The sequence below is a fragment of the Haematobia irritans genome, chromosome 5, assembly GCF_050003625.1.
Source record: "Haematobia irritans isolate KBUSLIRL chromosome 5, ASM5000362v1, whole genome shotgun sequence".
NCBI classification, from domain to species: domain Eukaryota; kingdom Metazoa; phylum Arthropoda; class Insecta; order Diptera; family Muscidae; genus Haematobia; species Haematobia irritans.
The window spans coordinates 89,570,739-89,597,660 of record NC_134401.1 but is presented as its reverse complement, the minus strand read 5'-3'; the positions used below and the strand labels follow the sequence as shown (position 1 = coordinate 89,597,660).

Genomic DNA, 26,922 nt, shown 5'->3' with positions numbered 1-26,922 from the left:
AAACAGGATATTTGAATGAATGTTACTAGTTCTCTAAGAATACAATGAAGAAACTGTCGAGACCAGCGGTGTTAGCTCTGTGGATTTTTCGTGGTTTTGACGATTTTTGATGGCAAATTAAGCATGTGACGATTTGACGATTTTAATCAACGTAGATAGAAGTTTTTGAAAATGTGCGGCTCACGTGTTTCCTTTTAATGCTTTTATGATGTTTTTTCATAAGTTGTAATGTCAATATCAATACTATAATGCTTATGCTTACTACACACAAAAAAATTTCACGAAAGTTTTTCCAATTAAAATTTTAATTGAGTTTTAAAAAAATATTCAATTAAACATTTAATTGATTCAACAAATTTTTTAATTGAAACAAAAATCAATCACAAAAATATTAGTATCAATTAATTTTTTAATTGGATCAATTAACTTTTTAATTGACCTTCAATTAATTTTTTAATTGATACTATCATTTCTGTGATTGAAGACATTTCAATTAAAAATTAATTGGATCAATTAATTTCGTGATTGAATCAGAAAAAAATTTTTTTGTGTGTAGGCAAGAAATCTCCATGTTTAGCACCAAATTCTCAGTACAAATCTCAAGTGTTAATAATAATAACAAGTATATACGGCCGTAAGTTCGGCCAGGCCGAATCTTATGTACCCTCCACCATGGATTGAGTAGAAACTTCTACTAAAAATTATGAATGTGGTAATACTCACCGATGGCCAGGTATCTTAAAACTTCTTAACACCGTCTTCTAAATTGTAATTTAATCCATACGTGGTATATATAGTATAAATGGAAATTTTTGCCCTACCTACGTACAATAGTGAACACAGTCGAAAGTTTGGTTTGTCAATCAGCTGTTCAGGAGAAAAAGCTATATTCCCATTCTCTCACATGTAAAGCTTTATTTACTCAAACAGCTGTTCAGGGAAAGCACTTTCGCCATACATCTCTACATCTGGTCCCCCAAAGTGAGTGCACCATAAGAGAAACAAAATTTTATTGATAAGAAAGCGTTCACCATAAAAAGTGTTTTGTCAGAGAGCGAGAGATATGGATATACATTATTACATATAAATAAGAAAACATCGATGGCTAAGCAGTTAAACACTTTGTCAACGCAAGGGTGATTTGTTTGATTTGATCGCTATTAAAGCACGCATAGAGATATCCCGTTTCGGTGTCAACGACATGCATTTCGGTATTGTGGGTAGCGGTATTATAGGTCTAACGACTGCTCTTGAGTTACAAGAGAATTTTCCCAATGCCAAGGTGACCATATTGGCTGACCGTTTCAATGAAGACACCACCAGTTATGTAGCTGCTGGAATTTTTCGACCGGGTACTAGTTTCATGGGCCCAACACCTGAAATTACACAGTAAGCTAAAGAAATCCTAGAGATGAATCTGTATATAGAAGTCGCTTGAATCTCTATCTCACTTAGACAATGGATGACCGATGCATTTCATTATTGGGATGATTTGAGACGTTCTAAGGAAGCTACTTTAGCCGGTGTTTGCCAATTATCAGGTTATATATTCTCCAGTACATCTCCATCAATAGTTCGCGTAAGTACCTCCGACATGTATACATATGTATGTACACTATTAATATTTGTGATAAGATTTCACTTGGTTTTTGCTCCAATACGATTAGTCTTAATTGATTTAAATGTCGTGATACGCTATTCTCAGCAAAACAATTAAATACTCATTTATGTGTGTGCGTTGAGTGCTGTTTGAAAATAAAGTGGCCAGGTGATTTACTACGTTAATGCAAATGTCGACTTTTCGACAGTTTCTTATTTTGGCAAAAATCCACTACTTTAACCATATAAAAAAACCCTCTGCCCCAGGATATATAAGAAATACCCATACACCGAAAAATATTGACCTAATTCACAGAAAAAATATCGAAAATATTTCCAATTAAAAAATTAATTGAAGTGTAAATCGTAATCAATTAAAAAACAAGTAAGGAAAGTCTAAAGTCGGGCGGGGCCGACTATATTATACCCTGCACCACTTTGTAGATCTAAATTTTCGATACCATATCACATCCGTCAAATGTGTTAGAGCTACATATAAAGGTTTGTCCCAAATACATACATTTAAATATCACTCGATCTGGACAGAATTTGATAGACTTCTACAAAATCTATAGACTCAAATTTTAAGTCGGCTAATGCACTAGGGTGGAACACAATGTTAGTAAAAAAATAAGGGAAACATTTAAATCTGAAGCAATTTTAAGGAAACTTCGCAAAAGTTTATTTATGATTTATCACTCGATATACATGTATTAGAAGTTTAGGAAAATTAGAGTCATTTTTAAAACTTTTCGACTAAGCAGTGGCGATTTTACAAAGAAAATGTTGGTATTTTGACCATTTTTGTCGAAATCAGAAAAACATATATATGGGAGCTATATCTAAACCTGAACCGATTTCAATCAAATTTGGTACACATGACTATATTACTAATTGTACTCCTAGTGCAAAATTTCAACCAAATTGGGCCGAAACTCTGCCTTCTGGGGCCATATAGGTCCATATCGGGCGAAAAATATATATGGAAGCTATATCTAAATCTGAACCGATTTCAATCAAATTTGGCACACATGACTATACTACCAATTGTACTCCTTGTGCAAAATTTCAAGCTAATCGGGATAAAACTCTGGCTTCTGGGTCCATATAAGTGCATATCGGGCGAATGATATATATGGGAGCTATATCTAAATCTGAACCGATTTCTTCCAAAATCAATAGGGTTCTATTCTGACCCAAATTAGGAACATGTGCCAAATTTTAAGGCGATTGGACTTAAATTGCGACCTAGACTTTGATCACAAAAATGTGTTCACAGACAGACGGACGGACGGACGAACAGACGGACATGGTTATATCGACTCAGGGACCCACCCTGAGCATTATTGCCAAAGACACCATGTGTCTATCTCGTCTCCTTCTGGGTGTTACAAACATATGCACTAACTTATAATACCCTGTTCCACAGAGTGGCGCAGGGTATACTTAGCTGATACAATTAACTTTTTAATGAAATTAAAATAAAAAGTCAATTAGAAAATGGTTGAACATTTTTAATTAACACATTATTTATTCCAATTAACTTTTTAGTTAAATAAAAAAATATTTCCACAATAAAATAATTGAAAATGTGAAATTAATTGATGTGTCAAACGTAATCAATTTAAAATCTAGATGATACGATTCTCTTTTTAGCCAAATTAAAAAATAAAGTCAATTAGAAAATGATTGAACATTTTTAATTAAAACATTAATTATTAATTAAATAAAAAAATATTCTCGTATGTAACATAATTTTCATAGGAAATTAACATGTAAGACCCCAATTGAATCATCTCATCCAGCCAGATCTTACTAAAGACTATGGAAATGTGAATTTGCCGACACTGAAACATATGTATAGGGTATCTGGCATTTTTTTCAATAGCTTAATATGTTAATATAAATTCCTTAATCTTCATGTCCAGTTAGCTCGCATTAAAATTGTAATAATATGTAAAGTAATTAATTTGGACGAAAAACTAGCCTGCGTTGATATCAGGCTAACATAAAAATAAAAGGAAAATTTCATTGGGCTGTGGAAAGTTTCGATAAAAATAATAAAATTTAATTTAATAACTTTTTGCAATAACAATATGTTATATTTAGCGGTAGTTTAACTACGGATTTTTTTCAGATTAGAACAATTTTTAAAAATTACTTGAATTTTAAGCGTTTTTGGTCGAAAATGGGGTTACATTAAGTGGATGGTATTAAAGAACGAATTTAAGACAAATTAAATATTTTGTGGCACTTTGAGGAAAATTTTTTAAATTTTATATGTTTTACAAATTTCTGAAGAATAACTTTACTTTTTCAAAATTAGCAAAATTGTATTTTTTTAATTGAATACTAACAAGATATACAAAACAAAATCATAAAAAGAAATAAAATTCAGAGATATAAGTTTTTGTTACAAGTCCTCAAAATGCCACCAAGATGGCCAAAAAACTATAATTTTATAAGTTTTACAAACTTATGAAAAAATAACATTAATTTTTCAAACTTAGCAAAATTTTATTAAATAAGAGATAGTTATTCTAGCTATATAATACAAAAGAACCCAGCAAAAAAATTGGAAGTTCTTCCAAAGGCACAACTTTAAAAGCACTTCCAAAAGATGCACTCCCAATGATGTTCTTTATTTTAACTACCCAGGAAGTTCTTTTAATTCAATTTTTTATAACTTGGTTTTTTCATACTTTAATGGGTAATTTTAACTTTTTTTGTTTCAAATAGGTTAAAAACAGAGTAAGAATTCATAAAATAATAGAAATCATTTAAACTTTGTCGAAAAAAATGCTAAATCCAATCTGAAAAAATTGTGAATTTTTGAAAATATTTGAGGTCAAATGTTTCCGACAGACGTAAAAATCCGTTAAAAATTATAAAAAATTATGAAAATTATTTATTTGATAAAATATCACAGAATTTTTAAATTTACATCCAAAACATTGAGTTTGGAGCACACCTAAAGAAGTGATGCAAATTCAGTGCAACGGCTGTAGAAATGGAGAACTTCCGTCCTATGACAAGCCCATGTCAAATTCATCGCTTCTGCGTCAATTTTGCACCACTTCCGGATCCAAAAAGAACATTTGCATTACTTTTTTGGCGACTCTTTTTTTGCTGGGAAGGAAAGATCAACTCAAAATTTCGAATTTAACGAAATTTTATTTTTTGAGTTGAAAGCTAACAATAAATATACAACAAATTTATTTAATAAAACGAGTCAAAATTCAAAACAAAAATTGAAAAGTTGATAAACTTTACCAATAGCCAAGGGAAACAATTTTAAAGGTCTCTTGGTAACCCTACTCACCTAGGTTCTCAAAATTTGGCTCACTTCTTGGCCAATAACTCGGCTCTAACCATACAAAATTTCAAAGAGTGATCTATAACCGTTATCAAATGAAGGACTCATTGGCATTTGTGTTATCTCTCCCTTTTATGCAATCAGATATTTATGATCTCTTTGTACGGAAGGTACTTGAAGGAGTGGTCCGAACGGAACCAAACTTCGCATTTGTCTGAGTTTTGACCATCAATAAAGCCCTTCAAAGTTTCGATTTCCTATTATGGCTACTTCTATTTTTGTCCATACGTTGTTTGTGATCGAAGCACTGTGCGCCGTCTATAGATGACCGACACTTTGGTGTTTTTTAGTGCCAACCTTCTTCTGCAAAAACCTAACTGATTGAAAGCTTGAGATTTTGGTGGCCATTGTGCGGTAGAAATGAAGCGAGGAACCTCCTATTTAAGCCATTCTTGGTTGACCAGTGCAATGGGGGAGTCATATTGGAATGTTCATAGTCTGCGGTAAAAATGTTTGTCTACCTAGGTCTCCAATACTTTTTTGGAACATTTTTTCGATAATATTCTGCATTTATTTTGAACCCAGAGTCAATGAATACGAGCGGGTAGCGACCATTGACCATTACGATGGCGCACACCACTACCATCGCTAAACCTGGCGTATATCGCCATTTGACTCCTTGAGGGCTTGAAGACCGCATTTACTTAAAATTATAACCCTCTAATGCCCAATCCCGCCTTTAGCCGGGCTTCATTAAATAAGGAAGCTTTTAGTAAAACACACCTTAAAACAACAAAAATGAATAAAATAAAAAGAAAACTTAGTTGAACCTGTTCAAGAGCCTTTGCAGCATATACTGAATTTTACCGTATAAATTTTTCTTGATTAGTTTCCTTGCTTTTGTGTCGTTAGCATTGAATATTTAATCAGCTGACAAAAAATTGGGACATTAGAGGGTTAAATATAGAAGTATTTTAGTCAGTTAACAGCTGTGCTGAATTTGCTATATTTCGGTCCATGTTTTGATATAGACTCAGTATAAACCCGATTTCACTTCTTGAGAGCATGGAAGCCGCATTTTTCATCCGAGTTGCTTCAAGCATTAAATTTAGATCAGGTCAGTTAAGAGCCGATTTGATATAGCTCCCATATATAGAGCGATCTCCCTGGGGCATGGAAGTACATATTTTTTATCCGATTTGATTAAAATTTAAAATCTTGAAGTTATTTTAGATCTATAAGTAGATATGCCAAATATAATCTATATCGATATAAATCCTTTATAGACTAATTTGGATCAATAGAAACAACCATTTTCACCTGATATGCCATCAAATAATTTTGGACACATAGCATGAATATTTTGACTTTCATTTTGATATAGCCCCCATATCGTGTGATTAAATATATCCATTTCGATCAATAAAATATTAATCATTCCAATTAACCTTTTAATTAACTAAAAACAAGTACATACGGCCGTAAGTTCGGCCAGGCCGAAGCTTATGTACCCTCCATCATGGATTGCGTAGAAACTTCTTCTAAACACTGCCATCCACAATCGAATTACTTACGTTGCGGTAACGCTTGCCGATGGCAAGGTATCTTAAAACCTCCTAACACCATCTTCTAAAGAAAGAAAATTTTGACAAAAATGTCTACAGAAATAAAATTTTAACAAAATTTTCTCTAGAAATTAAATTTTAACAAAATTTTCTATAGAAATAAAATTTTGGAAGATTATTTTTGGCTCTAGGGCAACCATGATTATGGATCGACATGGACCAATTTTTGTGTGATTGGACCAATTTTGGTATGGTTGTTAGCGACCATATACTAACACCACGTTCCTAATTTGAACCGGATCGGATGAATTTTGCTCCTCCAAGAGGCTCCGGAGGTCAAATCTGGAGAACGTTTTATATGGGGGCTATATATAATTATGGACCGATATGGACCAATTTTTGCACGGTTGCTAGAGACTATATACCAATACCATGTACCAAATTTCAGCCGGATCGGATGCAATTTGCTTCTCTTTGAGGCTTCGCAAGCCAAATCTGGAGATCGGTTTATATGGGGGCTATATATAATTATGGACCGATGTGGACCAATTTTTGCATGATTGTTAGAGACCATATACCAACACCATGTACCAAATTTCAGCCGGATCGGGTGAAATATGCTTCTCTTAGAGGCTCCACAAGCCAAATCTGGGGATCGGTTTATATGGGGGCTATTTATAATTAAGGACCGATATGGACCAATTTTTGCACGGTTGTTAGAGACCATATACCAACACCATGTACCAAATTTCAGCCGGATCGGATGAAATATGCTTCTCTTAGAGGCTCCACAAACCAAATCTGGGGATCGGTTTATATGGGGTCTATATATAATTATGGACCGATGTGGACCAATTTTTGCATGGTTGTTAGATACCATATACCAACATCATGTACCAAATTTCAGCCGGATCGGATGAAATTTGCTTCTCTTTGAGGGTCCGCAAGCCAAATCTGGGGATCGGTTTATATGGGGGCTATATATAATTATGGACCGATGTCGACCAATTTTTTCATGATTGTTAGAGACCATATACTAACACCATGTACCAAATTTCAGGCGGATCGGATTAAATATGCTTCTCTTAGAGGCTCCACAAGCCAAATCTGGGGATCGGTTTATATGGGGGCTATATATAATTATGGACCGATGTCGACCAATTTTTTCATGATTGTTAGAGACCATATACTAACACCATGTACCAAATTTCAGCCGGATCGGATTAAATATGCTTCTGTTAGGGGCTCCACAAGCCAAATCTGAGGGTCCCTTTATATGGGGGCTATACGTAAAAGTGGACCGATATGGCCCATTTTCAATACCATCCGACCTACATCGATAACAACTACTTGTGCCAAGTTTCAAGTCGATAGCTTGTTTCGTTCGGAAGTTAGCGTGATTTCAACAGACGGACGGACGGACGGACATGCTTAGATCGACTCAGAATTTCACCACGACCCAGAATATATATACTTTATGGGGTCTTAGAGCAATATTTCGATGTGTTACAAACGGAATGACAAAGTTAATATACCCCCATCCTATGATGGAGGGTATAAAAATTAAGACACATTTTAACTTTTTTTCTTATTTGGAACTTTTATCTACAAACCCCAAGTTTTTGGTTCAATTTAAACATATACAGCTACATATTAAATACGAACTTTATTAGAAATATTAGTATATTTGCATCTCCGCCATATCATTATCTAGGTATTTTTTGTTTCAAGTGGTGATTAATATTTTATGATATGCATAATTGACATAAAATCAATAATGTTCTATAATGTGTAATCTTTTGTGATTTATGATTAAGTATGTACGATTATCTGACCTTGATTGCAACCAAACTCGGAATTTATTATGCAATAGAAATTTATTAATAGAAAATTGGATAATATAATTATTATTTAACAAAAATAGACCAATAAATGAAAAAATCTGATTACAATAAAACAGTTTTTATGGGCACAAAGTTCGGCCAGGTCGTATCTTTTGCACCCACGTACAAAGTTCTACTAAAGACTCTCATCCAAAATGGAATTATTTGGTTCGCGGTAACATTTGCCTGTGGTAAGGTATCTTAAAACTTCTTAACTTTGCCTTCTATGATATGAATAAATTTTTGCATGGCAGTTTTGACACTGGCATCACATGTCGAATTTCAACCAAATCGCATGAAAATTACGGCGCCAGGAGGGTCAAAAAGATTGGGCATCCGATCGCATCAGACCTACATCAATAACATCTACTTGTGCCAAGTTGCGATTGACGGACGGACATCGTTACATCGACTCCGAATTTCACCGCTACCATGAATATATGTAACATACTTTATGGGAGTCTGAGACCAATATTTCGATCCGTTACGGACGGAATGTTTATGTCGCTGCACCTCTCATCCTTTTGTGGAAGGTATACAAATAAGAACTAAATAAGGACTAAAGGTAGAAATTGGAATGGAGAAAATTTATATTTCAAGAATAAGGCCGAGACATTTTTGTTGGAAATAAAAAAATAGATCTCAATCAGTGTTGCCAGTATGTTTTTGGTCTTGTCCCCAAATTAAGACAATTTCGTCCCCAAAAATCCCAATAAATTTTTACAATTAAAAATTGGAAAACTATAAATTTTTTGTCATAGCAGGAGGCCGGCGATCGTCTACCAAATGATCGAGAAATGATGGTTAGATTAGGTTAGGTGGCAGCCCGATGTATCAGACTCACTTAGACTATTCAGTCCATTGGTGAACTTCTCTCTTATCACTGAGTGCTGCCCGATTCCATGTTAAGCTCAATGACAAGGGACCTCCTTTTTATAGCCGAGTCCGAACGGCGTTCCACATTGCAGTGAAACCACTTAGAGAAGCTTTGAAACCCTCAGAAATGTCACCAGCATTACTGAGGAGGGATAATCCACCGCTGAAAAACATTTTGGTGTTCGCTCGAAGCAGGAATCGGACCCACGACCTTGTGTATGCAAGGCGGGCATGCTAACCATTGAACCACGGTGGCTCCCATCGAGCAATGATAATGGGAGTTCTTTCACCATGTAAAATTTACTTCAAAATACATCACGACATGATTTTACAATTATCAAAAAATATCTAAAGGTGGTTCCCATGGTCGAATTTCGAATAAAATTGTAACATTTGTTTGAAAATTTTATTAAACTTGAAGGGGGACAATCCAATTAAAAAAAATCGAAGTCCAAAATACAAGTTTTCCCCAATGTGAACTGTGAAAAGTTTTGGAAAAACGAATAAGAAATGGACTGAGTGGGAACATAGTATTAGTCAAGCTGAGTAAAATATAAAATTGGTGTTTAGGTCATTGTGCTCTTGAAATCTGTTTGGGATGATCATATTCCTACTATGCGTGTTATTTGTATGCGTCGAATTCGACTAAGTTCTATAGTGTAATATAAAAGAAGTCCAAAATTTTAATTCAAAACAAATATATACGGCCGTAAGTTCGGCCAGGCCGAATCTTATGTACCCTCCACCATGGATTGCGTAGGAAGTTCTACTAAAGACTATCATCCACAATCGAATTACTTGGGTTGTAGTAATTCTTACAAATGGCAAGGTATCTTAAAACTTCTTAATATCGTGTTCTAAATTGTTAGTTAGTCCATACAGGGTATAAATCAAACGAAAAAGGCTGATTAAATACGAATATAATTCAGTTCTTAATCGGCATATATATAGGGTGTCTATAAATGATTACGAACCGATATGAACTGTAGGGTGGTAATTGGAAATGCTAAATCCTTTCTAGAAAATTGCGAATTTTTTAAAATATTTGATGTCAAACGTTCCAGACAAGCGTTATAATGCATTAAAAATCATAAAAATTTTTAAAAATTATTTAGTTGTTAAAATATCACAAAATTTGTTAATTTACATCCAAAACACCGGATTCGCATCACACCTTAAGAAGTGATGCAAATTCAGTGCAACGGCTGTTGAAATGGTGGACATCCGTCCTATGGCAAGCCCATGTAAAATTCATCGCTTCTGCGTCAATTTTGCACCACTTCCGGATCCAAAAAGAATATTTTCACTACTTTCTTGGCATAATCTGGGGATTGGATTAATATGGGGGCTATATATAATTATGAACCTATATGGACCAATTATTGCACGGGTCTTAGAGGTCATATATCAACACAAAGTACCAAATTTCAACCGTATCCGATGAAATTTGCTCCTCCAAGTGGCTCCGGATGTCAAATCTGTGGATCGGTTTATATGGGTGCTATATGTAATTATGAACCGATTTGGACCCATTTTTGCACGGATGTTAGAGGCCATACATAGACATCACGTGCCGAATTTTAACCGGATCGGTTGAAGTTTGCTCCACCATGAGGATCCGCAATCAAAATCTATAAATCTATTTATAAGGGGGCTATATATAATTATGGACCTATGTGGACCAATTTTAGCGTGGATGTTAGAGACCCTATACTAACACCACGTACCAAATTTCAACCTGATCGGAGAGGTTCCGCAAGGCAAATCTGGGGGTCCGTTTATATGGGGGCTATACATAAAAATGGGCCGATATGTCCCATTTGTAATACCATCCGACCTACATCAATAACAACTACTTGTGCCAAGTTTCAAATCGATAGCTCGTTTCGTTCGAAAGTTAGCGTGATTTCCACAGACGGACGGACGGACCGACATCGCTAGATCGACACAGAATTTCACCACGACCCAGAATATATATACTCTATGGTGTCTTTGATCAATATTTAGATGTGTTACAAACGGAATGACAGAGTTAATACACCCCCCCATCCTATGGTGGAGGGTATAAAAATATGGTCTTCAAATCTTTTCATCGACTTCAGTTATGTTCAAAATGTATATTATCTTTATAAAACTAAAAAGCAAGCCGAATACTTCCTTAAATGTATGTCAACATAACCTAAACTAAAACTAAAATACAGCTATACCTCTTTTTCCAATTTCCAGAATCACTTTATCGAAAAATTATTACCAGTTTATCGACAAGCAACAGAAGATGAATTGAAATTGTGCCAAGGTAATTGGAAATATGGATCATTCTTTACCACATGTTTGACTGAAAGCCGAATATATTTGCCATACGCTGCCAAAAAGTAAGTTTAAATTCCCAATATCAAAGCGCTACACGAACCGGAACTTGTGAAAATGTTGAAGTTTTTACCTTTTGGTTTTCTTAGTTTAGTGAACAAAACAGTATGTCTTTAAATTTCATTTTTGTCTGCAATTTTATTTTACCATATATTTGTTCCTCTAATTTAGTATTTATTTTCCTCTAATTTTGTAATTTGTAAATGTAACATTTTAAAATTTTTGTCATTTTGATAGCATCTGGTGAACATGTAGGTTACGTTAGGTTATGTTATAGAGGATGACATCAATCCGTAGAAAAGAAATTGGTTTCTACAATATTGGTCTACTGTGATTCCTCATAACTATTCCTCTTTTCTTCATCATCTATCTTCCTCCGCCAGGATTAATGTCATCATATCTGCGTTTTCAAACGAGTTTTCTAGATCTTCCATCCAGAACCCTTGATGAGGTAAGATTATTCTTCAGATTACAGTCCGGTTCATCAGTAATATCCTGAAAGAAAATGTGTCGAGCATCTTGTTTCTTCTAAATAATAATGCCAGACACTGGCCCAGAAACTGATAGGAGCCTTCCGCAGCCTCCTTATCCAGATACCATCAACAAATATCATCAGTCATTAAGCCAATCCTTACCATGGGGTTTCCAAGTGTGTAATGTCCTGTTACTATGCCAATTAATGGTCTCAAATCCTCTCTATGTGCCAGTACCTTCGATCCATCCGTATAAATGTTCAGATCCCCATAAATCGCCATAGAAATCCAGAGTACTTTCCATAAATTTTTGTATTTAACGTTAAATCTATAAATACACAAATATGCGGGAGGAAAATATCCGTAACGCCGAGTGCGCCTTATTTCACAAGCACATCTGCCTCCTCATTACACATTATTCCATAATGTCCAGGTACCCAGCACAGAGTAATATGCTGTTCAATGGGAACTTTTTAAGGACTTTATTGTCGCCTGACTGTCGATGAAGAAGCTGATATGAGCCTAATCAACAGAAGTTCTGCAGTTCTTTTTCAATGGCAAATACTTCGGCATGAAAAATGTTGCGTTTGTTGTCCATCTTATATGACTCTATAATCCACAACTCTTCGCAGTAAATACCACTGCCAGTACCTTCGACCCATCCGTATAAATGTTCAGATCCTCATAAATTATGCGTCTTTCTTCACAATCCTCTATATTTGGAATAGTCGATTTCAACTTACTCTCATGTACATGCCGAGTCACCATATAGCCTTGTCCTCATATCTTGACCAAATGAAGCAACGAGTTCCGTGTGCCTGCAATTCACGTTTCCAAGCGAGTTCAGGCTCTTCAGTCTCATGAATAGCACCTAAGCTATTTTCCTAATATGCAGATAGAGAGCATCCTGTTTATTCTGTTGAATTTCTGTATATGATTCCGATGGTTGGCAATGGTCCATCAGACGTGGCATACATAGGTAGGTTGTCTTATTACCGATGTAATATTTGACTTCTAGAGTGTGCAGAAAGCTTAGTTTTCATCCTTACCGGTTCGGTACCAGGTGACTAGTACTAAGTGCGTTTAAGCGAAAAACGAATGTCAGCATGTTTTACCGTGATTTGAGTCACGAACACAGGATTGCATCTCTATGTGTTCGAAAAATCTCAATAGAAAGATGTCGCAGTTATGACCCACAAATGTTTTTCTATATAGAATACAACAGTATACCGTGCAAAAAAGCGTACTTAGTACTAGGCTTAAGATATCACAAAAAATTGTCAATATTGGTTCAATGCGTATACGAGAGACCGTTGTTATCGAATTTGTACGCAATCCTTGGTGGTGAGTACATAACATTCGGCCGGGCCGAATATACATGTTTTCTTCTACGTAGGTCCGCAATTATTTACAGGGACAATTCTGAGTCGATCTAGCGATGTCGGTCGGTGGTAGAAACCACGCCAACTGCCGAACGAACACAAGATTTAGCCTGGCGGAACTTTCCGTCATATATACTTGTTTCAATAAAGTTTCTTCTTCGGCCCAGCAGAATCTTCAACTATATTCACATTTTATACCCTCCACCCTAGGAAGGGGGTATATTAACTTGGTCATTCCGTTTGTAACACATCGAAATATTGCTCTAAGACCCCATAAAGTATATATATTCTGGGTCGTGGTGAAATTCTGAGTCGATCTAAGCATGTCCGTCCGTCCGTCTGTTGAAATCACGCTAACTTCCGAACGAAACAAGCTATCGACTTGAAACTTGGCACAAGTAGTTGTTATTGATGTAGGTCGGATGGTATTGCAAATGGGCCATATCGGTCCACTTTTACGTATAGCCCTCATATAAAGGGACCCTCAGATTTGGCTTGTGGAGCCTCTAACAGAAGCATATTTCATTCGATCCGGCTGAAATTTGGTACATGATGTTGGTATATGGTCTCTAACAACCATGCAAAAATTGGTCCTCATCGGTCAATAATTCTATATAGCCCCCATATAAACCCATTCCCAGAGTTGGCTTGAGGAGCCTCTAACAGAAGCATATTTCATCCGATCCGGTTGTAATTTGGAACATGATGTTGGTATATGGTCTCTAACAACCATGCAAAAATTGGTCCACATCGGTCAATAATTATATATAGCCCCCATATAAACCGATCCCCAGAGTTGGCTTGTGGAGCCTCTAACAGAAGCATATTTCATCCGATCCGGTTGTAATTTGGAACATGGTGTTAGTATATGATATTTAACAACTGTGCCAGAATTGGTCCATATCGGTCCATAATTATATATAGCCCCCATATAAAACGTTCTCCAGATTTGACCTCCGGAGCCTCTTGGGGGAGCAAAATTCATCCGAACCGGTTCAAATTTGGAACGTGGTGTTAGTATATGGCCGCTAACAACCATACCAAAATTGGTCCATATCGGTCTATAGTTATATATAGCCGATCTCCAATCACACAAAAATTGGTCCATATCGGTTGATAATCATGGTTGCCCCTCGAGCCAAAAATAATCTACCAAAATTTTATTTCTATAGAAAATTTTGTGAAAATTTTATTTCTACAGAAAATTTTGTTAAAATTTTATTTCTGTAGAAAGTTTTGTCAAAATGTTATGTCTATTTTGTCAAACTGAATTACATACGTATTTGATCGATCTTTTTATACCCTCCACCATAGGATGGGGGGTATATTACTTTGTCATTCCGTTTGTAACACATAGAAATATTGCTCTAAGACCCCATAAAGTATATATATTCTGGGTCGTGGTGAAATTCTGAGTCGATCTGAGCATGTCCGTCCGTCTGTTGAAATCACGCTAACTTCCGAACGAAACAATCTATCGACTTGAAACTTGGCACAAGTATTTGTTATTGATGTAGGTCGGATGTTGTTGCAAATGGGCCATATCGGTCCACTTTTACGTATAGCCCCCATATAAACGGACCGCCAAATTTGGCTTGCGATTGCTCTAAGAGAAGCAAATTTCATCCGATCCGTCTGAAATTTGGTACATGGTCTCTAACAACCATGCAAAAATTGGTCCACATCGGTCCATAATTATATATAGCCCACATATAAACCGATCCCCCGATTTGGCTCGCAGAGCCTCTAAGAGAAACAATTTTCATCCGATCCGGCTGAAATTTGGTACATGGTGTTAGTATATTGTCTCTAACAACCATGCAAAAATTGGTCCATATCGGTCTATAATTATATATAGCCCCCATATAAACCGATCACCAGATTTGACCCCCGGAGCCCTTAGAAGACCAAAATTCATCTGATTCAGTTGAAATTTGGTACGGGATGTTAATATATGGCCTCAAACCCATGCAAAAATTGGTCGATATCGGTCCATAATTATATATAGGCCCCATATAAACCGATCCCCAGATTTGACCTCCGGAGCACCTTGGAGGAACAAAATTCTTCCCATTCGGTTGAAATTTGGTACGTGATGTTAGTATAGGGTATGCAACAACCAGGCAGGAATTGGTTCCTATCAGTCCATAATAATATATAGCTCCCATATAAACCGATCCCCAGATTTGACCTCCGGTGCCTTTTGTAGAAGCAAAATTCATCCGATCTGGTTGAAATTTGGTTCGTGGTGGTAGCATATGATATTTAACAACCATGTGAGTTGAAATTTGTGGATGACAGTCTTTCGTAGAAGTTTCTACGCAATCTATGGTGGAGGGTACATAAGATTCGGCCTGGCCGAACTTACGGCCGTATATACTTGTTTGATTTAATATATACCACGTATGGACTTACAATTTAGAAGATGGTGTTAGGAGATTTTAAGATACCTTGCCATCGGCAAGCGTTACCGCAACTTAAGTAATTCGATTGTGGTTGGTAGTGTTTAGAAGAAGTTTTTACGCAATCCATGGTGGAGGGTACATAAGCTTCGGCCTGGCCGAACTTACGGCCTTATATACTTGTTTTATTTAATCCATTATGGAATATTTTGACCTAAATCTATCTTACAATATTTCTTCTTCTTTAATTTAGGTTCAAAGATGCTGGCGGTATTGTGATGTATCATCATGTGAACTCCCTAAAGAATTTACCAGAAAACTATGATGTTGTGGTCAATTGTACTGGAATGGGTGCCAAAGAATTATGCAGTGATCGACAATTGGTACCCATACGTGGACAAATATTGAAAGTTCGTGCCCCCTGGATTAAGACTGCTTTCTATGGAGACTACGATACGTATATAGTACCGGGCTTCGATACTGTAACCCTTGGTGGATGTCGTCAATTCGATAGTTATAATATGGAAGTATGTAAATATGATTCCATGGCTATTAAGGAACGTTGTTACAACATGCTACCAAGTTTGAAGAAAGCTGAAGTTGTACGTGAAATGGTTGGCCTGCGTCCACATCGATCAATTGTGCGTGTGGAAAAGGATATTGTGTATCGTTCACAAGATGGCCGCCCTCTGAAGGTTGTCCACAATTATGGACATGGTGGTTATGGTGTTACCACAGCACCAGGCACAGCCAAATATGCTGTGAAATTGGTTCGCGAATCATTGACAGGAAATAGCAAATTATAAGGGAATTGTTACTATATAAATCGAGGCCATGAGTTGTATTACCAGCGGATTTGAAAAACTCAATATTGCAATAACATTTAATATAATTTGAATTAAATTAAATGCTGAATTAAAAAAAATACCAAAACTATGATAGAAAGCAAAGATAAAAAACCATTTAGTTTTGCATTATAATTGTTGATATTTGCATTTGCTTATATGTATATATTTTTGTTTTATTGAAATTATTTATTAAATTGTTAAATTTTTATTGTAAAATAATGTTTAATACTATGAACATTTATGACAAATTAGTGTGTAAACTATAGGCAAAAGGTAAGGTGAATTTGTTTATAAAATGAAAAATCTTCTTCTTCTTCATGATTCTTCCAAATTAATTTCATCTCCTTCAAGATAATCCTCTGCCGACGAAAGACACGTATTCCAAAGATTTTTTCCAATCCTCGAAACATACCAAATTATTCCTTTCAGGTATCACAAGCGGAACCATTTTCGATTATTATTATATGAGTGGGGTTTGGTAGAAGTCACACGGAACCAAATCAGACAAAAACTAATTCCATCTATATGATGGTATCTCCACAAAGTAGGTTAGGTTAGGTATAATTGCATACCTATCTATATATCAGTCCATTGTGATACCATAGTGGTGAACTTCTCTCTTATCATTGGGTGCTGCCCGATTATATATTAAGTTCAACGACATGGGACCTCCTATTTATAGCCGAGTCCGAACGGCGTTCCACATTGCAGTGAAACCACTTAGAGAAGCTTTGAAACACTCAGAAATGTCACCAGCATTAAAGAGGTGGGATAATCCACCGCTGAAAAACTTTGTTTTGGTGTTTGGTCGAACCCTTGTGTATGCAAGGCTGGCATGCTAACCATTGCACCACGGTAGCCCCCTAAAATTTAATCAAAATCGGTTAATAATTACGACTGGAATCCTGCGAACAACAAATACATGAACGAACGCTTCTGAATTTGGAAAAAAATCGGATCAAAATTAGATATAACTCCCATTTATATGTATCGCCTGATTTCGATAAATAGGGTCAGCTTGTACTCCTATATTAACCCATCGGTCAATAAATGAGTAATCTAATTTAACAACTTTTATGTGTGCAAAGTTTCATCGAAATCGATTCAGATTTAGACATAGTTTCCATATATGAATCGCCCGATTTTCCCAAATTTGGCCATAAAACCCTTTTCCATCAACCGATCTTACCCAAAGTTGGTCAAATCTAATCTTCTATAGCACTAACTATATATGCAAAAAATCATGGAAATCAATTCACATTTAGATATAGTTCCAATATATATCCATCGCCCGATTTGGCAAATTTGGCCATAGTAGCCTTATTTATTAACCGATCTTACTCAAACTTAGCACAAAGTAACATTCTGTGGTATCAACCAAACCTGCAAGATATCATCCATATCGGATCCCATATATATTCATCGCTCGATTTTGGAAAATTGGCCATACCGGTATGAAGTGAGCGTCAAGATACAAATGTCTCGACAGGGAACATTTATACCACTATCACAACACATTTAACATATTTTTTTTTCATTAATAATATGTTGATGTTGGTTTACAAGTGGCAAGTTACATGTTTACAAGTGGCAAGTTACATGCGCCTATTAGCCAGTGTTTTTATACTCGATGGAGGCTGCGTGTCTGTAAAATATCTCAAAAACAATCACTTTATTCCACTTGGAAAGTCAAAAATTGTTCACCAATATCCCTTACGAGTCTGTGGTAGCGATGAGGATGAAATGGAACTTTGAAATGCTGGCAGGGTAACTAACCCTGTCAACATATTTTACTTACCTTCTTTAAAATGTCATGGTTAGGTTAGGTTAGGTTAGGTGGCAGCCCGATGTATCAGGCTCACTTAGACTATTCAGTCCATTGTGATACCACATTGGTGAACTTCTCTCTTATCACTGAGTGCTGCCCGATTCCATGTTAAGCTCAATGACAAGGGACCTCCTTATTATAGCCGAGTCCGAACGGAGTTCGCTTTGAAACCCTCAGAAATGTCACCAGCATTACTGAGGTGGGATAATCCACCGCTGAAAACCTTTTTTTGGTGTTTGGTCGAAGCAGGAATCGAACCCACGACCTTGTGTATGCAAGGCGGGCATGCTAACCATTGCACCACGGTGGCTCCCTTATAATATCATATATATGACGTACTAAGTTGGCAACGTGAATTTCCATTATTAAGCCGTATCTACACTACAATTGCAATAATAGTTCGTATTGTCACCGCACGATAGCAGCGCCATTGACGTTATCTATCGATATGTCAATATGACATGTCAACATACTAGCAAAACAATAATAACATTTTTTTGGTAAATAGAAACTATTTGATAGTGTGTTTATTCAATTACAGTAACGATAAAATTAAAATAGTGACCAAGCTAGTGGAGTAGTTTTCAAATAAAAATTCAACATCTAAAAAGCCTCTAACTGCTGAATTATGTCTTCACCAAGTGAGGTAAGTAATATATTTTGGACTTTATAAAAAAAAAATAAACAACATTTGCCACGACTTCGTTCGGTAAAAATCGTCATAGTAATAAATAGTGAATTACGACCTTTACAATAAGTTCCTAAAACGAGCTTAGGAAGTCAAGACCCACACGTAGCGTATATGCTTTGTCAATCTTTTGAATTTGGTCTCTGTAGGCCCAAAAAGTTTTTTGGGGGGGTTGGTCAAAAGAAGGAGGCTGTTTTCAGTTTTCTTTGTTTTAGAGAGGTTGACCTTTATGCAGACAAAGAAAATGAAGTTTCAAATGAAAGAAGTTCATTAAATTATAATATTGGTCTAGTAGCTTAGCTTACAGTTGTTGTTTATATTAAATAAGCTGTTGTTTCTAATGTCCTTTCCAATTAGAGTTTTAAATCAATTGAATTTTTTGATAATTTCAATTACAAAAACTAATTCAGTTTCAATGAATACACAAAGCCTTGGGATTCAGTTAGTATAATCGTCCAAAACAATGGGCATGAAATATTGTTCCAATTCAAAATTTACCATATAAAAGTAGACAAGTTACATTTATCAGAAGTTTTGAGAACATTAGTAAATCTAGAGAAAACATGCAGATTGGATGGACAATATTTTCATGATGCTTTGGCTACTATTGCGGTATAGCCAATGATCATTTTCCTGCCTATGGGTTTTCTCACGCAGTGTGAACGTTCTGAGAGCAACATGTTCTAATTCCCTTAGAATATGTAAAATAGTTGTCGACTTGTCGACTAATTCACTTTGCAGAACGCTGGTATGTTCCGTGACCAGCAAACCGTCTCATTGAGAGATATGTACGAGTCTTTAGCCTTTGTCGAGTTGAGGGACATGGAACCCAAAGTTTGGATTAGATCTCAGCCATTGTCCCATACCTCTTATTGCAAAATAAGACGAAAACGATAACGTTTTTGGCATCATTCCAAAGTAAAGAACTATTTTTTGGTTTGGATTTTTGCTTGCTGCTGTAGAGTTGCTAAAATCCGTTTCTTTGTTCGCCTATTAACCCTCGTATCGATTTGTTTATACAATGTAGCACTTGAGAACGCTTTTATACTTTCAGAACAACCCTGAATTAACACTTCTTCTAAGATAGATAGCTATCAACCTCTCCAGCGTCTTAACAAGCAATGAGGATAACCTTATTAAACGAAATACCTTAGCACCCCATAAAATCAAAATATATATCATCCTCATCCACTTTTCTGGAATATAAGCTTAGTTTATACATCTCTTATACCTTGCACATAATCACGGAAATTCTGTCAGTGACCGTTTGCCCAATAATTCATTCCATTTCGGGGGTTTAAAGGATACAAAATTGTTCTTGATTATATCCTCCCATTTACGGCTTTGAAGTCCTCGGGCTCCAGTGTACTTAACCTGAGAAGCTATATTCATCATAGACTTACCTCTCAGATGTCATTCTTCTTCTTTGGAGAGATTTGTGAATTTGATGGGGAATTTCAAGAAATTTGGGAATTTTCATGGTTTTTTTTTTTTGGATTATGGTCAGTATAACTAACAGACAATTTCTCTAAGCTGCACGGACTTTTCCTTCGGTCGAGGGATCAATAACCGCAACGAATAGGCCTTCGGCGCCAAGAAGTCGATTAGCCGAAGCTTTTTTTTATAGTTTTTCTTATCGAATTGTCTAAGTATTGAATTTGTCCCAGTCAAAACTCCCAGTACAAGTCCCCCTCCTCAAAATCCTCCATTTACGAAAACTGTAACTCCATGCTTAATAAAATTGAGAAGATTACAAACCAGTACTAGAGAATGGTATAGATTCATATATCGAGTTTGCATGGTAAAAATGTACAAAAAAATCCTTTTGTGTCATTACAATATCAAACTACTGAATTTTGAATTTAATTAAAACGTCTGTAAATTCTAAAATAATATTATAAAACATGGACTGAATTACCTTTCATTGCTTTTTATGACTTTGTTCAATAAAATATGCTAATATTAAAATAAAATACTCCACACTTCTTTAATTACAAAATTTTTCGATCGGCAAAAAAAAACCTAGAGTAATTTTGACTTTAATGCTAGTTTCGCTCGCATGAAGCAGAAATCTTACACTTTTTTCTACCTCTCCAAAAAGGGATTAAATCTTGTAAATCTTTCCTGCATATTTATGGCAAATTCTAGAAATTTGTAAAATTCTATCAGTTATTTAATTGTTTACGTTTTCATCTTCAATCAAATTTTTAATTGGAAATATTTTGATGATATTTTCTTCTGTGTACACAAAACTGGGGGTACTGTGTTATCATTCAGTTTGTAGCATATTCAAATATTCTGAATAGATTCTGAAGATTTTTAATTTTCTTTAAAAATTATTGTGAAGCTTTAAACGTGTCGTACATACTTTTATATTTAAGATTTATCTTTGTACGAGCTTATTTTGGTCGACATCACTTCATATTTTTACATAGTTTTTAAAACCCCTATATTTTTAAAAACCCCTGGTGCTGTATGAATCACTCTTTATCGCTCCAAAATCTTCATTATATTGGTTATTAATTTTCACCCCGAACCCCAGGCCATTCAAACAATTATCAATTTATTGAAAGTATAAATGCTGAGGTTTTTATTTATTTGTCAACTGATAGATGATTGGACGAATTCGTTGTTTTTGATTTTTTACTTGAAGATTCTCTGTCAGAAATAAGGAAATATTTTAAAAATATATTCATGATAAATGAAGGCACATTTTATTGTTTGTCCTATCGCAATTTTTAAGTGTGACAAAAAAATCGAAAGATTATGCAAGTGAATCCATGTCATTTGTTTACTGTGTCTTACTTCCTCTTTTTTCTTAAAATATATTTTTTGGACAAGATTGTTTTGCAATTTTGCATGTATTGATAAGTGTCCGAGTTGATGTTAGTAACAATCAATTCGATTGTATTTTCGCATGTGAGCCCATATATTTTTATGTATTCCTATTTATATTCGAAATGAGTATCCTTATAGAAAAATGAAATATCTAAATATCAAACGATATGACTGACAATGTATCTAAGTACATTGAGAAATTCGCCACATACACAAAGAGAAAAATTGTAAAACCACCAAGATTTTTTAATTCAAAAACATTACTTAGTAAAATAGTTACATATGGAGGGAACACCAATCATAAATAGTATTGATTCAATAAACAGATATTCAAATTTGGCTTTGATACAGCCCGCATATAGACCAATCTCCAGAATTCACTTATAGGCAGGGTTAAGTGAGAGCCCGCTTTATTTCTGACTCAGACTGTTGTGATTTGAAGCCAACCGTAATTTTCATTCGAAATTTTGAAACCTGGAGACATCTTTGATTCTAAAGGAGCTATGCTAAAGACAGTTTATATCTGTCAATGTGCCAATCTCCCGATTTGATTTATTGTTCCCATAGAAACCACAATATTCACCTGACTGCTGGAAAATTATTTTGGGCACGAAAGAAAACTAAATGTTATTAATATTTATTTATTTATTTCAAAAATTCCGTAATACAAAGCCTATAAGGCCAATTACATTATATTACTTATAGCAAAACCTGAATAAATCATTATTACATTTGTAAAGTCAATTACTCAATATATTCTATATTCTATATTATTCTTGTAGTATTAAAGTGGCTCCCCAACCATAAATAAAAATAAGAAAAAATAATCATCAATATAAGCCCATAACATGGTAAAGAAAATTTAAATAAAAGTACTGAATTAGAAAATATAATAAAATGTAAATAAGTATAAGTATAAAAGCCACAATTGACTGAAACATTACACAGATTGGTGTGTAGAGGCAAAAAATTCCATAAGTTTTAATCGGAACACATTGTTACATTGCAAAAAAATCCTTAATTTAGTGGTAGTCCGTTCCACGTACGTGCAATTCTCACCAGAAACGATCTGGAAAATATAGTTCTTCTGATCCCAGGTATAAATATCTGTATGTTACGTGTCGATCATGAGAACGTAAATTCAAGTCGTAGAGGTAAAGGTCTGGATTACCTAATCACCTTGTAGAATAAGCAGATGCTCCGATAGTCAATAAATCTCTTAAATGAGCAGCCAAGAAAACGTTCAACATAGCTAAAGGGTGGTTAAAATTTCAAGGGCCGTTGTTGATTTTGAATAAAACACAAACTATTTAGGAAATTATTGTAATTTTATTTTATTATGATATATTGGTATTACTCAATTATGTATGAAACAAAATATCGGCCAAATGGGCGCCGCGACCTCGGTGGCTCACCTTCATTCTATGGTCCAAATTTTCGTTGACGCTGAAGCATAATGGAGGTTCTATGCCGTTAATGTGCCGAATTATCTCATTCTTTAGCTCTTGTTGCTGGCTTATCGACGTACACCTTTTCTTTCAAATAACCCCAAAGAAAAAAGTCCAACGGTGTCAAATCACATGATCTTGGCGGCCAATTGACATCGCCATTACGTGAGATAACACGGCCATTGAACTTGTTGCGCAAAAGAGCCATTGTTTCGTTAGCTGTGTGGCAAGTGGCACCGTCCTGCTGAAACCACATATCGTCCACATCCATATCTTCCAATTCGGGTCATAAAAAGTTCGTTATCATCTCACGATAGCGAATACCATTCACAGTAACTGCCTGACCGGCCGCATTTTGGAAAAAATACGGCCCGATGATGCCGCCAGCCCATAAAATGCACCAAACAGTCACTCTTTGTGGGTGCATTGGTTTTTCGACAATCACTCTTGGATTCTCATTCGCCCAAATGCGGCAATTCTGTTTATTGACGAATCCACTGAGGTGAAAATGTGCCTCATCACTGAAGATGATTTTCTTCGAAAATTGATCATCCACTGATGCCATTTCTTGAAACCATTTAACACGTTGTTGGATTGTGTATCTCTCCATGGTTCAAATTGAATAAGTCTGAAATAGAGAAATGTCAAATAAAATTCGGAAAAAAACTTGGCGTTTAGGTGTGGTTCGCATTCAACATCGGCCCTTACAATTTAACCACCCTTTAGATACAAAATTCCTACGAGAAATGCTGTAAACAAAACGAGTAATAGTATTCACAATGCGTCTCAATTTATCAAAAAATTGACCAAGTGTCCCCGAGACAACTTCAATGGCATACAATATGTGAGACATCAAAAGCGAGTGAGCTATTTGTAATATATTTGTCATGCATTTACTTCGAAATGCATTTTTAAGGAACATTGTGCACTAAGTAGATCAACCGCATGCTTTGCAGAATATTTCGTATTTTAACACCAAAAAGTTTTTAGCGGTGGATTATCCCACCTCATTAATGCTGGTGACATTTCTGAGTGTTCTAAAGCTTCTCTAAGTGGTTTCACTGCATGTGGAACGCCGTTTGGTCTCGGCTATAAAAAGGAGGTCCCTTGTCATTGAACTTAACATGGAATCGGGCAGCACTCAGTGATAAGAGAGAAGTTCCCCACTGTGGTATCACAATGGACTGGATAGTCTTAGTGAGACTGAAACATCAGGCTACCGCCTAACCTAACCTAACCTAACTTTGGAAACACGGTTGCCACTCGAGTCATAAATAATCTACCAAAATTTGGAGAACATTTTTTACAAAACATATTTTATTTCTAAAGAAAATTTTGTCCAAATTTTATTTTTATTGACAATTTTGTCAAAATTTTATTTTTATTGATAATTTTGTCAAAATTTTATTTCTATTGACAGTTTTGTCAAAATTTTATTTCTATTGATAATTTTGTCAAAATTTTATTTCTATAGAAAATTTTGTCAAAATTTTATTTCTATAGACAATTTTGTCAAAATTTTATTTCTATAGACAATTTTGTCAAAATTTTATTTCTATAGAAAATGTCAAAATTTTATTTCTATAGAAAATTTTGTCAAAATTTTATTTCTATAGACAATTTCGTCAAAATTTTACTTCTATAGACAATTTTGTCAACAATTTATTTCTATAGAAAATTTGTGAAGAACCTCTTATTTGGAGAGGAATATTCTGCAAAATCTACCAAAGCATCACGAATTCTATCAATCTACCAAACAAACAAAAATCTACCATTTGTGGTAGAATACTACCAACTGTGGCAACCCTGATTGGAACCCATAACATAAACGCTAACACTATTACATACATCTCTTATATATTTAAATATTATATTTAAATGTATATCTATGCTTTCTTAATATTAATATGAACTTATCTTTGAGTGTTAGCAGAGATTACAAATTTCTCTATCGGTACTATGGTAAACTTCGGACGGACTTCCTTAATTGCTTTTCTTATCTTCATTGCGATAACGCTAGAACTCGTTCTTTTAATCTTAGGTAAATTAACTATGGGTGACAAGAATATAAACCAAATAGAATATTTCTTACAGTGTAATCTTATTGGTTTTAAACAAAGTGACTAACATGCAATATTATTTTAAAAATTAATTGTATTTACTTTTTTATTGTATCCATAAAAATAAATATGCTTTGTTGACTTCAAAAAGACATGCACTTTGTTCACAAGTGGGTCAAACTTTTAACTTTAGTTGGTTTTCCGCCACTGCAAATAATAATTGGTTATTCATTCGTCAACCCATTGACTTGATGCAGTCTATGGATATGGTTTATTTAGTTTTGAGACAGGTATGCATGCAATTTAGCTGCAGGATTCTTTTAACCTCAACATGTCATGGTCTTTTGTATTGGTATAGGCTCAGTTTCGAAGGTTATTTGTCTTTAATAGGAAGGGATACGACTTTATTATGAAACTGCTGCTAATGGAGGTGGTACGAATAGCTTAAGGTCAAATGTTTCAATGTGTAATTATTTTGTATTATGAAAGGGACACATCTTCATGCTTTAATAAAGATGTCTAAGAAAACTCACAAAAATGCTCATCGAAAATGTATTCTTAGAACTGGTTATTGTTTGAACCAAAGTTTACTAAATTCGAGATAGATCAAACAAACGATAAAATAAAGAATTGAAAAATGAAACATTTTATGTCGGTACTTGTTACATGATACTCTACCGAGTTAAAACCAAGTAAAAATATTTGATTTGGCACTACGAACTGTAATCAGAATAAAACCCGACTTTTCCATTTTTATACCCCTCACCATAGGATGGGCGTATATTAGCTTTGTCATTCCGTTTGTAACACATCGAAATATTGTTCTAAGACTCCATAAAGTATATATATTCTGCCTCGTGGTGAAATTCTGAGTCGATCTGAGCATGTCCGTCTGTTGAAATCACGCTAACTTCCGAACGAAACAAGCTATCGACTTGAAACTTGGCACAAATAGTTGTTATTGATGTAGGTCAGATGGTATTGCAAATGGGCCCTATCGGTCCACTTTTACGTATAGCCCCCATATAAACGGACCCCCAAATTTAGCTTACGGATCCTCTAAGAGAAGCAAATTTCATCCGATCCGGCTGAAATTTGGTACATGGTGTGAGTATATGGTCTCTAACAACCATGCAAAAATTGGTCCACATCGATCCATAATTATATATAGCCCCCATATAAACCATATACTAACACCATGAACCGAAATTTGGTACAGGGTGTTAGTATATGGTCTCTAATGACCATGCAAAAATTGGTCCATATCGGTCCATAATTACATATAGCCCCAATATAAACCGATCACCAGATTTGACCTCCGGAGCCTCTTGAAGACAAAAATTCATCTG

The 26,922-nt window shown here is 35.1% G+C and overlaps 2 protein-coding genes across 2 annotated transcripts in view; both read left to right on the top strand.

The window, feature by feature from the left end:
* Nucleotides 1-1,046: 1,046 nt before the first annotated feature.
* Daao1 (D-amino acid oxidase 1) lies at nt 1,047-16,930 on the top strand. Its single transcript, XM_075311957.1, has 4 exons — nt 1,047-1,389; nt 1,456-1,579; nt 11,466-11,611; nt 16,117-16,930. Exons 1-4 carry the CDS (start codon nt 1,202-1,204, stop codon nt 16,667-16,669), a joined length of 1,011 nt encoding a protein of 336 aa, XP_075168072.1. The 5' UTR covers nt 1,047-1,201; the 3' UTR covers nt 16,670-16,930.
* A 2,075-nt stretch (nt 16,931-19,005) lies between these two features.
* Nucleotides 19,006-26,922, top strand: part of LOC142238239 (ubiquitin-conjugating enzyme E2 W) — a 68,898-nt gene continuing 60,981 nt past the window's right edge. The window contains exon 1 of the mRNA XM_075309835.1: nt 19,006-19,185. Within this exon, the coding sequence (XP_075165950.1) occupies nt 19,168-19,185 (18 nt within the window). The 5' untranslated portion in view covers nt 19,006-19,167. The remainder of the gene's footprint in view (nt 19,186-26,922) is intronic.